We start from the raw sequence: 13715 nt of genomic DNA, 5'->3' as shown, positions 1-13715 counted from the left end.
GAAACTTCCTTGATGGAGTGGACCACTCACCTCATAATGTTCGTATTCGTCCACGTCGAAGTCGTCGAAGTTGAAGAAGTTGAACTTGATGGCCTTGTGGATGCCGTGCAGGCAGTCGAGCAGGGTCAGATTGAAGGTGGAGGGCCCGAAGGCGGCGTCCCTGCCGACAGAGGTCACACGTTAAGTCATCATCGCAGTCACAGCAGCAGTCAGGCGGCTACACCAAACACTTGATGGTAAACAGGGGTGAAATAAAATACCGACGCTATTCACGATCTAACGAAGACTGACGAGTTACCCACAAGTTCGCTCATAGGCAGACGAATTACGCGTCAAGTACGCTCAGATCATTCACAGGAATGAAATCCTAGCGTGCATAAATCAACAACTGGCCGAAAACGACCAAATGTTGAAAGAACATCCACTCAGAAAGTATGAAGTGCATTCAATTTCGGTATAAACCACTTGAAGATATCAGCTGCACCAAATTCGCGTTAGGCGACTCCCGTTCTCTTTAACTAGCCGCCATCAGACTAGTTTAGCCTGATGGGCCTGCACGGCATGAAGAATCAGCGCCTGTGTGTGGACTGTGGATATCCCAGTATACGAGTAAGAGGACGACCGCACTGTGCCCTCTCCTGTCACTATCCCTCATGTGGTTTATATCGGCAGCGAATGACGCCCAGTCTGCGTGGTATCCTGGCTATCTTCACCAGAAATAGCGTAAGCACAACAGCGCACCGGGGGCAGACGAACCCAAACAGATAGACACGATACAGGCCTATCGGATAAACGACCAACACGGAACACGAGCCAAAGTCGGAGACAAAACATACGTGTGTACGGTAGTCTCGATAACATCGCTGGACTTCTATCCACAAAGACGATAAAGATGTCACTTTAGCGTACCAACCAACTTAAGAAATGATCGAGACTGCGTATGTATGCAGAAGATTGAGCAGATATAACGTAACATATCACGCATCCCATCTCATGCTAATATCCTGCAAAACCAGTCAGAATGCGATGCAGAGTTCTACAGTCGATTTAGCTGTCGATGGAATGGGTTTAATAGCGCACGATACGCTGGACACGGTCGCGTATCGATCACGTTATCAGGTCATTGGCAGCCACTTACACCCACTTGACCTATCCGGCCGCTAAATTTGTCACGACCTCATGTGCGACTCGGCCCATATGGGCGACACGATACGGTCCTGAGCGGTAGTGCAGCTGACAGGGTTCTATTCCCACTTGAGATAGGAGCGGTAAGATGACACGCAGCTTTATCTAAGGGTTCATCACACTATCGTAGATGACAGGCGTAACGACACAGCGCCAAACGAGGAAGACATTAGCCAAAACCGGTGACAGGAGAGCGATACTAAGCGATTTAGGCAAATCAGGTGACGATTGGAGGATGGCTGCCGACTGGGCCAAAGATTGTGACAGCTGTTCAGATAGCGCGAAATGAAACCCACGAAATGGAATGGGTCTGATGGGCAGCAAGATAGTACCGTCAGAGAAAAAATAGCTGAGGCGAAATGCAAAGATGAGACACGATGAAGATCATAAGGGTAACAGAGAAACCGTGAGGAGAAAACAAATATCAACCCAGGGTTAACCTATTTATCACAAATAAACAGGATCCCTTGAGCTACAAAAAAACCTTCACTATCCCGTAAATGGAAGCCATGACGATGCGAAGGACGGCCATTTCGCGATATCAGCTGACCCGTCCGCACCGCCGGCTCAGCCATGAACTGTCGGCCCGTTCCGCTGGGCGTTTCTGTGACGACCGGTACGCGACCGGCCGAATTTGACCCGATTCGGCCCGATAGGATCAGCCGCCGCCCCCGCCGTGTCAGCGGCAATATATCGCCGACCGGCTCTGTGCCCCTGCACCTGGCGAGCGCAACAGGTGCGCCGCCCGCGGCAGCGGGGGCGGCGGGGCTGAGTCTCAAAACGCCGAGCGCGTGACCGCAGCGTGCGATACTGGTCTGCCGGTGACATACTGAGTGCTGTTGATGGATGGCAACACCGTCATCTTTTCCAGTTACACGCTCTGAGCGGCAGTTGTGGCCGCTGTTCATCCGCCTGTCCGACCGGACCCGCATCTTATCGCGGTTGGTATCAGCCGGGTTGAGTTTGAATCTGGCACCCATTCTGCCGTTGGATGTGCTGTGTTGCCAAGCTGGTCAGACCGGATAATGATATACCTAAACAATACCCATCTGACAGGCGAGACCAAACAGAAGGGAAATGCAAGCCCGAAGATACGTCAGCCTGATGATGCAGATGTAAAACAGCAGGTGGGAGGACAGGCTTAGCATTGGCGATTCCTTCTATTTTTAGCAGAGGATGATCGTTTATCCAGAGAGTAAGCTACTGTGCTGAATGTTTTCTGGACAATGCGTGGTTGTGCAAAATTGTTGAGATCTTGCCCTTGAGCTTGGCTCTGATTATCGGAGCTGCTTACATCTCCACGCCACAATCCGGACCGACGCGGCACACGAGCCGCCTGCGTCGACTCCAAGAACTAACCATCCGCTTCGCGCTGTAAACGCCCCGGGAAACAAAAACAAGCTCGGTGCCCATGACGCAACGGCCGCCGGGAGTGTTTTGAGCGCTCACGGCCAGTCCAGCCGCGTCGGGCGCGTTTTATCGTCAACAGTCGGCCGTTTATACGCCGCCGGCCATGCGTGGTGTGCGGGCGCGGACGGACACAGGCCACAGACCGGCCGGTCTGTTGGGTTCCCACAGCTGCTGGCGGCCGGACAGACGGACAGACGGACGGCTGGGAGGGTCCCGCCGGTTCCGGAGAACCACCGACCGCGTAGGGTGGTCACACGGGGTGACATGTTGTCCTCAGCTGACCGGAGCCGGATCAGCCTCCGGAGTACCGGACCATGCCCCGGAGCGGTACCCGTCCAATGCCCGGTACGGTACCGATCACCTGCCTGACGCTCCATTTATGTACAGTCATACCTGAAGGCGAGCAGCGGAGGGTTGGTGCCGCCCACCAGTGGCCGGTACGCGTCCTCCGGAGTCCGGTTCAGATAGATCACCTGTAATCACACAACAGAAAACACACGTCAAAATACGGGCCAATGACGTCACGATACACGAGCCAATCACGTCATACCGCATCAATTCTGGAGGCATTCCGAGCGGGGTCAATAGACATTCCACACACGGCCGAGTGAATAAGTAAACACAGTTGCGTGATATCCGATCAGCTTCCGTACGAGTAAGCATGGATGTTGCGTGTTTGGTAAGGGACCCGTGAGCGGGAATCACGTCACGACAGCCGTGATATATCCAAAAGCAACATCAAAGGAGACCCTCAATTATCCAGGCAGTGTCTCGGCCACGCGACAGCATCAACAACCCACATCACAGAATAGCGAGCAACAGCAAACAGCCCCGAAACAGCTGTCTCTTCCCACTCCGCCCCGCCCCCATCGCGTTCCCACCATCAACAAACGGACCCAATGTCAGAGACCGTACCCAACGGCCGCCCACTTCCCAGTACTGCCTCACGTCACCAGATGGCAGTTAGGTCGCCACGGCCAGGGGCGCCGGGCGCCCAGCCGTGCTTCCCGTTTATGTTCCGCCGGCCGCGGATACGACCACTAAACCGAGAGCTCCTCTCGTCAAGGTAAACCGGGCGTCGCGCGCCCGGCGACCCGCGACCCGCCAGTAAACACAGCATCAACAGCTGATGGCGATTTCCGCTCCAGATTCTGTCGAGACCGACGATGCGCGTCGCCGTCGCGTCCGTCGCTGGTCGCCCTCCCTCCCTGTCCGTGTGTGGTTCCTGCCCAGTGCCCACCGCCGGACGGCGGATCAATGTTTCCCGGACGGGGAGGGGGCGGGACGGCCAGCGGGGCGCTGTGAGCAGCCGGTCGTTCATCAGGCTGCGGAGGGCCGGATCAAGGAGCTCCCCGGACCGGTCACGAACGCCCCGGGACGGCTCACCACGAACGGTAATCAGTGGACGGCGGATGGCCGTACGGCGGCCCGTCGGGTAGCATCGAGGGAACATGCAGGTCCCGCAAACGATCGAAGAACGATGTAGGACCTGCGGTGTCTAGTGAACAGCCATCGCCAAAAAAAAAAAAAAACTGTTGGCGATTAGGAAAAGTAGTAAACACACGGTTCACTGCCCACAACATCTACGAATGGGGCCATATTACGTCCAGCATCAACCAAATACATTGCTCCGTGTGTACTCCTTGGGGAGCAAGGACTGACCCCATTCTGACCTAACAGCCCGTCAGCACGTGACCGAGCCAGGGCAGTCGGCCAGCATGGTAGCATAGCCCTGCGCACCGCGGTACCGCTGAACAACCATGGCAACAGGCTCCACCACTGGAACATGACGCTGCCCCAACAGGCGTCGCCCATTACCCATGCAAGGTCACGTAGAATCCAGTACGCACGCACCGCCCATATGCGCAGACGGACGGTGACTCGCACCGGCATCGGGACTGGCTGGGATACCGCCGAGACAGCCAGCAGCGGGGCAGAATGCAGGACACCTGTCTGTCTGGCCTCGAGACAACAGTGAAGAGGCGGTCTGCCATGGCATCCATCAGCCCCCAATCAACGCGGGAGCACGTCGGCGTGCACCCATACGGGTGGGCGTGCTGAGCACGGCCAGACGTATCGAGTACGGCAGGGAGTGACAGATCGTCTGGGCTGTCGAAGACAGGTAGTTGGGGAGTGTGGGGCCCTAGGGTGTTTCACTTTTCACTTTTTTTCTCAGATTGTCTCTCCTCGATCGGATTCCCATTATTTCATCTTTTTAATAAAATTTGGTGGCAATTATTCGATTTTAAACTCGATTCTAAACGTCGCGATAATTCGCCAAAGTTTTCAATTTTTGTGCCGTTCGGCGTTGAAGTCACCCATGTTAGAGCAATTGCATGTAGGGCACTAACACCAAGAAAATACGGCCGTGCAAGAGGTGGTATTAACCGGTATTTTATGACACTGTGAAGGTTGAATATGGTACCTGCGCTTCCATAAAAGTGTCGTCGCATATTCTGGTGCTCAGATTAACATACACAGACATAATTCATTATTCAGGACACGACAACTTAACAGTAAGCAAAACACTGGTACGTCAGTGACGGCAAAACATGTATTTCGGTACCGGGCCTCAACACCGTTTCTCATCGAACCCAGTCACAGGGTAGCCAGGGCTGCCTTTGTCATGTGTGGCACTGCACGCCTGTGCCTCTCCACAGCCTGCAGAAGCCACTGGAATTGGTCCTGCCCCTTCACATGCTGAGCGAATGTTTTCAGAAGAGCGATGCCCCTCTCCGCGGTGTCGTTCACGACTTTCACTGTTTTCATGAATTCCTTGCATAGGATGTACGCCTCGTGACCTTCCCACTCCCCAGGAGGCTTCGTCATCCACTCGTGGTCGACTCCCATCAGGTCAAACATCAGCCACGACGACGTGGTCACCAATTCTGACAGGCTGGTGGACTCATCCAGTGCGACCGATGGTGTCTGATCAGGCGCCGCGGAGCACGAGTTTGCGAGCAGGTTGACACATATGGCCTCCTTCTCCTCTTCTGTGACACGGCTGCTAAAGAGGCTGAATACTACAACTGATGGGATGGCTGCAGATACCACAAATGGCGCCGCATCACAACGAGAGCAGCGTTCGCCACTGGTTGGTCCAACTGCCTATACCGCACCAGGCTACGGTACAGGTTGAGGTCGTTAAGGGGGCGTCCTCTCGCAGTCGGGCGTGTGGCCTTGACCGGGCCGGACGCTCAGCCGCGGGCTCCGTGCGGCGGCATGGCTGAGTGAGCGGGGCGCGCGGAGCGCACGGGCGGCGCAGTGGGCTGTGCGAGTGGACGTTGTGGCCCAGTATGGACGCGACAGAGGTTGCTGTGGCATTCGCGTAACGTGACACATGAGGTGACTGGAAATCACAGCTAAAGTGAGTGCCTCTGTGCAGACTTTCCGCTCAAGTGACAGTGGCAATTTCGCGATGGACTCGGATAGTGGCGACGACCCGACATTCACGGACTGCCAAGCATCTGGGTCCGAGAGTGCCAGCGGAACGTTTGGTGGTCGGAAAAGACAGCTTTTCTTACACGATATGGTCCGCAGTGCTGATGGGAAACGCGCCAAACGCCAGGCGGCCGGGCGGGGGTCGGGGTCGCCGGGCGACCCGCCGGCGCCTGCGGCGGGTAGAGCCGGCGCCGGGCCGGCCTCGGAGCCGGTGCAGCTGAGCGCGGCCGCTCTGGCAGAGATCAAACAGCTGATCGACCAGAGCAACGCCAACGTCATCAGGGCGTTAGAGGCAAAGTTGGAAAGCGTGGAAAGGAGGCTGAATATGCTGGAAGGAGAGTGCATGGAGAAAGACTGTAAGATCCAACAGCTCTCGAAACAGCTGGACCAGCAGGTGAGAGCGAACGAGGAGCTGGATTCCAGACTGGAGGAGCTTGATATGAACGGTCGGCTGTCGTCACTCATTCTCGCGTGTGATGCATTTAAGGCACACCCGCGAAGTGCAAGTGTTGAGCAGCTGGTCGTGACTGTGCTCAATCAGAGAGTGCCGGGCCTCTCCGTGACGACTGCCGACCTGCAGGCGGCGCACAAGCTCCAAAATGACTCTAAAGTGTTCTGCAAGTTCACGAAGCGGCAGGTGAGAGACGCGGTGTACGAGTCACGCTTCGACATGGTGCGATTCCGTGAAGGTAACACCGGCCGTGACGGGCGTCAGCTGGCGCCGCTCTACATCTCCGAGTCGCTGACGCCCAGAAACCGACTTCTTTACGACGAGCTCCTACGAGCGAAGCGGCCGGAGAGCGGCGGGCTGATCGCCTCCGTCTTCAGCCGGCGGGGAGTCGTCTGGTGCCGCACGGAGAGGGGCGGCGCCAATCTCCGGGTCCGGGACGAGGCGGACCTGCGCAGGATTCTGGGCGGCAGGCGTTTCCCGGTGCAGCAGCGCGTCTCCGGGCGAGGGGCGCTGCCCCGGACGTCGCCTGCCGCGCGGCGGCCCCCTGATTCGGACTCCTTCGACGGGCGGCCTCCTCCGCGCCGGGCGGCCGCGGATGCTCTTCCGGGACCTCCCGGGGACTCCGGGGCCGCTGGGTCTCGTGGTACTGCTGCGGAGCCGAGAGAGACCGCATCTGTGGCGGATTCGGGTGCGACGGCTCCGCCGGGTCTGCCGTCGGCGGGCGGGGTGGCCGGCTCTAGCTCGGCCCCGGCCTAGCGGTCGGGTTCGGCGGGGCGGGCGGCGTCTCGTCTGTCCCTGGGCACGTGAGTGTGGACTTTAACGGAGTGAGCGAGACTCTCCGCACGGTACGTTCTGATGAAACGTCACTTTTTCAGTGAAAGTAGACAGAAAAAAAACTGTAAATGTTAGCGACTGATAACGCCAGTGAATATGGTGATGTGAGTAGTAATTACCGAAGAAATGGTGCTTTCGATTATGTATTCCGATCCTATTGCCAGTTGAAGTTCAGTAGGCAGTTTTTGCAAATCGGCGCTCAGCGAGTTGTTTTTCTTTTCATTTTGGTATTCTGCGCCTTAAGACAGGATTCGTATCCGTCCGTTTATGTATAAGTCTGACCGTTACATTGGGGGATAGTCGGGTGTTGCGGCTGCGGACGGTGCTGGGTAGGGTCGCCGTGTAGCCGTAGCGTGTGGCTGCCCGGTGAGTGTGACGTCACACGTGGTGGAGGAGGGCAGCTGAGACGGGTGATCTGCCCGTCCGTACCGGCGGCGGCCGCCCCGGTCTGGGGCGACCGGCCGGGCTGCCGGGCGTGGTCGGTGGCCGGCTGGGTTGCCGGACGTTTTGGAGCTTGCGCCTCTTATGAGATTGAGTGAGATTAAAGCTGAGATTAGAGCGCGTGTCTGGCCGGTGATAGGTCACCGTCCGGGTTGTGTTCTCACCTCTGACCAGGTGGCTGCGTCGCCCGGGGCTCTGTTGCGTGGAGCAGGTGATAGCGGGCAGTTGATGAGAGGTTCTGGTGATGGGGGGAGGGGATGTGAGTGGGATGGAGGGGAATGTCACATGATACCCACGTCACAGTGGGTCCCAGAGGTTCCGGTGGGGATGGGGTTCCGCGGCGGAGTGCCGAGGCAGTTCGCGCCCACAGTTAACAGTCACCTTGAGAATGACAGAAGAAGTTAACAAAATGCAGCGACTATCTATTGTAACTTTTAACGCACGCGGTCTTCGAAATCGTATTAAGCGCCGTTCAATTTTCAGGCACGTTAGAATCAACTATCAAAATAGCATAATAGTGTTACAAGAAACCCACTCAACTCAGAATGACGAATTTATTTGGAAGAGCGAATGGTCAGGTTCTATTTTTTTCTCTCATAGTGTGGAATCAGGTCAGGGTGGAGTGGCGATGCTATTTCCAGTAAATTTTGCAGGCTCTCCCAGTAAGACGTTTGATTGTGAAGGCCGGATTATCTGCGCAAAACTTAACAGTGCCACGGACCAAGAGCCGAGCTATATCATTGGGGTATATGGTCCATCGGTTGATAACCAGCGCGAAAAATGTAATTTTTTAGATCAAGTGCGAGAGTTATTGCTTTGCTATGAAACGCATGATATCTGTCTAGCAGGGGATTTTAATATTAGAATGAGCGGATTGGATACTGACAGCGACACATACCATGGTACGAGAGCCAGCAGAAAATTACAAGATATCCTCAGTGAATTCGAGCTAGAAGATGTATGGCGGTACCATCATCCGACAGTGCGTAGGTACACTTGGCGTAGGACTAACCCAGTACAGCAGTCACGTATTGACTACGTTTTCACGAGCCGAAACCTTATAGCAAATAACGTGACAGAAGCGAGGATAGATACTGGCATATTGAGTGACCATAGCTTTGTGTTTCTTGATATTCAGATTAATAATGAGCGTCGTGGCCCTGGGATTTGGCGTTATAATAATGCACTTCTGGATGACTTGGATCACGTGAACGATATCCGAGTAGAAATTGAAAAGGCAAAACGTAATCGTGGAGCATATATCGAGGTTACAAGCATAGGATTAAAAATAGAAATGCTGTTAAGCAACATTAGAGTCCGTACCATCAGGCATAGCAAGAAGTTAGCCAGAGAGAATCGGAAACAGGAAAGTGAACTTTACAACCGAGCAAATGAATTAGAATCAATCGTTGCAATTATGCCCACTGATGAGCAGCGGGCAGAATATGAAAATCTGAAAATGATGCTAGATGAGTTAAAGGAAAAAAGAGGAAAATCGGCTATATTACATTCGCAAGCTAGGTGGATAGAAGAAGGAGAGAAATCGAATAAGTATTTCTTACGCTTATGCAAGAGGCAACAAGCACAAACAAACATTACTACTGTCATTACGGACGACGGAAAACTTATTAGGGGAAATCAGCCAATATTAGATGCTTGTGTTACACACTTTAGCAGACTGTATAAATCAAAACTTCACAAAGACCGTGTCTTGCATGACTTTATAGATGAGGAAAACGTTCCCCGGTTGTCTGAAGATGAAATGACGGCATGCGAGGGGCCGATAACCTTGGATGAATGCAAAGACGCGTTAGATAAAATGGCAAGGAATAAAGCGGCAGGGATATCGGGATTTACGGCAGAGTTCTTTGCATTCTTTTGGCAGGACATGGGTAAAATGATGGTAGAGTACTTTAATCTCGCAAAAGAGGAGGGAGAATTATTTATCTCTCATAGGAGAGGAATTCTAACCTTGATCCCGAAAAAGGGCAATCAGATGCAGCTTAAAAATAAAAGACCGATCTGTTTATTAGACGTAGTATATAAAATAATAGCTAAAGTGATTGCCAGTAGGCTAAGCAATGTGATCGATAAATTAGTGCATCACAGTCAAACAGGATTTATTAAAGGAAGATTTATAGGTGAAAACATTAGACTGATTTCAGATGTAATAGAATACTGTCAAATGGACAACACGGAAGGTATTCTTTTGGCAATAGATTATCGAAACGCGTTTGACTCCGTTGAACATGACTTTATTGTATATGTCCTCAAAATGTTTAACTTCGGGCCAGACTTTATAGCGTGGGTCCGATTACTATACAGTAATGCATTGCTTACGGTAAAGAATAATGGATTAACGTCCGATTGGTTTTCATGTTCGCGCGGAACGTTCCAGGGTTCGCCATTAAGTGGTCTGCTATTTAATCTGGTAGTTGAAACTCTCGCAATTAAAATCAGGGACTCAGAACACATTGTGGGCGTCAAGATAAACGGAAACGAAATAAAAATATCTCAATACGCCGATGACACCACGCTGTTCCTCAGAGACCCAGCTTCGGTTAACAGAGTGATGAAAGTACTGTCTGACTTTAAGAACGTTTCTGGTCTGGAGATAAACGTGCAGAAGTGCAATATTATGTGGTTGGGCCCGACGCGTATTAGGAGAGACTCCATTTGTGGAATCGAGGCGCAGACAAAAGTAAAAATTTTAGGCGTCTGGTTTAGCGCAACAGAGCCATGCAACGAGGATAATGTCGCCCCGGTAGTAAAAAGGATAAGAAATACAGTCAATTCATGGTCGCAGCGTAACCTGACGATAAAAGGCAGAATAGTTGTCACCAAAGCATTATTAGCGTCGCAAATGGTGTATGTGGCAACATGCAGTTCAATTGCACAAGTAGACTTAAGAGAAATTCAAAGTTTAATTATGAAGTTCGTTTGGCGCGGTAGACCTCCCAAAGTATCACAAAGCGTCTTGTGTCAGGATATTAAAGACGGCGGACTGGGTGCAATAAATGTTGCTCGGTTTTATACGGCCTTAAGGCTAACGTGGATTACTCGAATAGTGAAATGTAGGGAATCGGCATGGCGTGTTCTTTTGCAATCCAGAGTAGGTCAGTTCGATATCCAAGATGTGCTCAGAATCAGAAAATGTAATGTGTTTTTGCAACGGTTGAAAATTCCGGACTTTTACAAGGATATTTTATCAGACTTTCAAAACATTCACCAGCAAAACCCGATCATATATGCGACAGAAGTTCGTTCCCAGTGTTTATGGCACAATGACGAGATAACGGTAGATAGGAGGCCGGTGTTTGTTAAAGACATGTATGATGCAGGAATCAAACTAGTAGACGATATAGTTGATTCTAGCGGAAATATATTGTCATTTGATGAAATCAAAAGAGTACATCCTAATGTTAAGTCAAACTTATTTACAATTCAGAGTGTAACATGTGCTATACCTGGATCATGGAAAAGGATTCTACGTCAAAGAGATGAAGGAAGGAATAAGACAGATCCAAAAAAGTTGTCTGTAATGGTAAAAGAACAGTACTGCGAACTCGAAACATGCAAATGCAATCATTTCTATAAAAGCATAGAATATAGAATATCTAAGCCAGCCGCCGTAAGCAGATGGGAGCACTATGGAGTGTGTCCGGAGTCCTGGCGAAAAGTCTTCGAAATACCGTATAAATGCACAAAATCTACGCGGCTTCAATCTCTACATTTTCGGATAATTAACAGGTACATTCCAACGAGAAAGTATCTATGTGCAAGAGGAGTGGTCGGTAGTCCACGGTGCCTAAAATGTTTTGAAGTTGATGATTTTGAGCACTTCTTTTATGGATGTACCGACGTAAAAATAATATGGGAAAAAGTAATTTCTCAACTGAGAAGTAAATGTCGCTTACCTAGAAATTTTAACACCTATCAGTCAGTTATTCTTGGGAATCCCGCGGCACCACCACTTGTGAACCTGATTCTACTATTAACGAAACAGTACATAGTCAATTGTAAACTGGGCAATGGTGATAGATTGCGAACGCCGAAAATCGCGTGCGTCACGGAAATTATAAATAGGGAAGCAAAAGTGGAAAAAATTGTAGCAAAAAAGAAAAACAAAATTGCCGAATATTGTGAAAAGTGGGGTTTAATATTGGATGAAAGAGGAAACGTGGCTATTGCGGATAACTCGGCACTCTATCGCGCTGCTGTCACTGGCTGGTGAGGCGGGGGCGGTGCGGGATGGGGGCGACGGCCCGCCCGAGGCACCGGGGAGGCATCACGCAGCCCTCCCCGGCCGGGGAGAAAACCCTCAGCTCTCCCCGGGGTCGGCGCGGTAGTGGCGGGTGCACCGCCCGACCTGCCCGGGCGGGCCGGGCGGCGAATAGGAAATATGCTGTTTTTTTCTTTTATTTGTATGTTTGTCATAACTTTAAATCATTTAGAGAGTGCCTGTGTGTTCGTGTGATCATTGGTGTGTATAATAAACGTTAAAAAAAAAAGGGGCGTCCTCTGCAACAGGGGCCCGCAGCCACGCGACGACATAGAAGAGGAGCAGGAACTGAGCCATCCGCTGCACCTTCTCCTGCATTGGCTCATCGTACTCCAGCTGGTCCGCGAACAAGAACATCTTGATGCTGTACACTGTACACTACAAGATGTTCTTGTTCGCGGACCAGCTGGAGTACGATGAGCCAATGCAGGAGAAGGTGCAGCGGATGGCTCAGTTCCTGCTCCTCTTCTATGTCGTCGCGTGGCTGCGGGCCCCTGTTGCAGAGGACGCCCCCGCTAACGACCTCAACCTGTACCGTAGCCTGGTGCGGTATAGGCAGTTGGACCAACCAGTGGCGAACGCTGCTCTCGCTGTGATGCGGCGCCATTTGTGGTATCTGCAGCCATCCCATCAGTTGTAGTATTCAGCCTCTTTAGCAGCCGTGTCACAGAAGAGGAGAAGGAGGCCATATGTGTCAACCTGCTCGCAAACTCGTGCTCCGCGGCGCCTGATCAGACACCATCGGTCGCACTGGATGAGTCCACCAGCCTGTCAGAATTGGTGACCACGTCGTCGTGGCTGATGTTTGACCTGATGGGAGTCGACCACGAGTGGATGACGAAGCCTCCTGGGGAGTGGGAAGGTCACGAGGCGTACATCCTATGCAAGGAATTCGTGAAAACAGTGAAAGTCGTGAACGACACCGCGGAGAGGGGCATCGCTCTTCTGAAAACATTCGCTCAGCATGTGAAGGGGCAGGACCAATTCCAGTGGCTTCTGCAGGCTGTGGAGAGGCACAGGCGTGCAGTGCCACACATGACAAAGGCAGCCCTGGCTACCCTGTGACTGGGTTCGATGAGAAACGGTGTTGAGGCCCGGTACCGAAATACATGTTTTGCCGTCACTGACGTACCAGTGTTTTGCTTACTGTTAAGTTGTCGTGTCCTGAATAATGAGTTATGTCTGTGTATGTTAATCTGAGCACCAGAATATGCGACGACACTTTTATGGAAGCGTAGGTACCATATTCAACCTTCACAGTGTCATAAAATACCGGCTAATACCACCTCTTGCACGGCCGTATTTTCTTGGTGTTAGTGCCCTACTTGCAATTGCTCTAACATGGGTGACTTCAACGCCGAACGGCACAAAAATTGAAAACTTTGGCGAATTATCGCGACGTTTAGAATCGAGTTGAAAATCGAATAATTGCCACCAAATTTTATTAAAAAGATGAAATAATGGGAATCCGATCGAGGAGAGACAATCTGAGAAAAAAAGTGAAAAGTGAAACACCCTAGGTGGGCCGTGGGGGCGGGAGAGTTGCAAACCGATTGGGCCTGGCGGTGACCGTGTGACAGACGCGGTGACGGCTGACAGACGCTTGTGACAGACGGGTGACAGGCAACGTTTATTGACGGGTTTCGGACTCTTTACTGTAGAGTAGCTAGC

The 13715-nt window shown here is 52.0% G+C and overlaps 1 protein-coding gene across 4 annotated transcripts in view; it reads right to left on the bottom strand.

The window, feature by feature from the left end:
* LOC122384816 (dual specificity protein phosphatase CDC14AB-like) overlaps window positions 1-13715 on the bottom strand; it is a 63994-nt gene that overhangs the window by 9263 nt on the left and 41016 nt on the right. For all 4 annotated transcript variants that reach the window (XM_043372564.1, XM_043372566.1, XM_043372565.1 and 1 more), the window contains exons 4-5: window positions 2989-3068; window positions 31-160 (exon numbers count right to left, since the gene is read on the bottom strand). In XM_043372564.1, the coding sequence (XP_043228499.1) occupies window positions 31-160; window positions 2989-3068 (210 nt within the window). The remainder of the gene's footprint in view (window positions 1-30; window positions 161-2988; window positions 3069-13715) is intronic.

The sequence above is a fragment of the Amphibalanus amphitrite genome, unplaced genomic scaffold (assembly GCF_019059575.1).
Source record: "Amphibalanus amphitrite isolate SeventyFive unplaced genomic scaffold, NRLGWU_Aamphi_draft 000199F_arrow, whole genome shotgun sequence".
In the NCBI taxonomy this organism is placed as follows: Eukaryota; Metazoa; Arthropoda; class Thecostraca; order Balanomorpha; family Balanidae; genus Amphibalanus; species Amphibalanus amphitrite.
The sequence above is the reverse complement of the archived record's forward strand: the minus strand, read 5'-3'. Positions and strand labels throughout refer to the sequence as shown.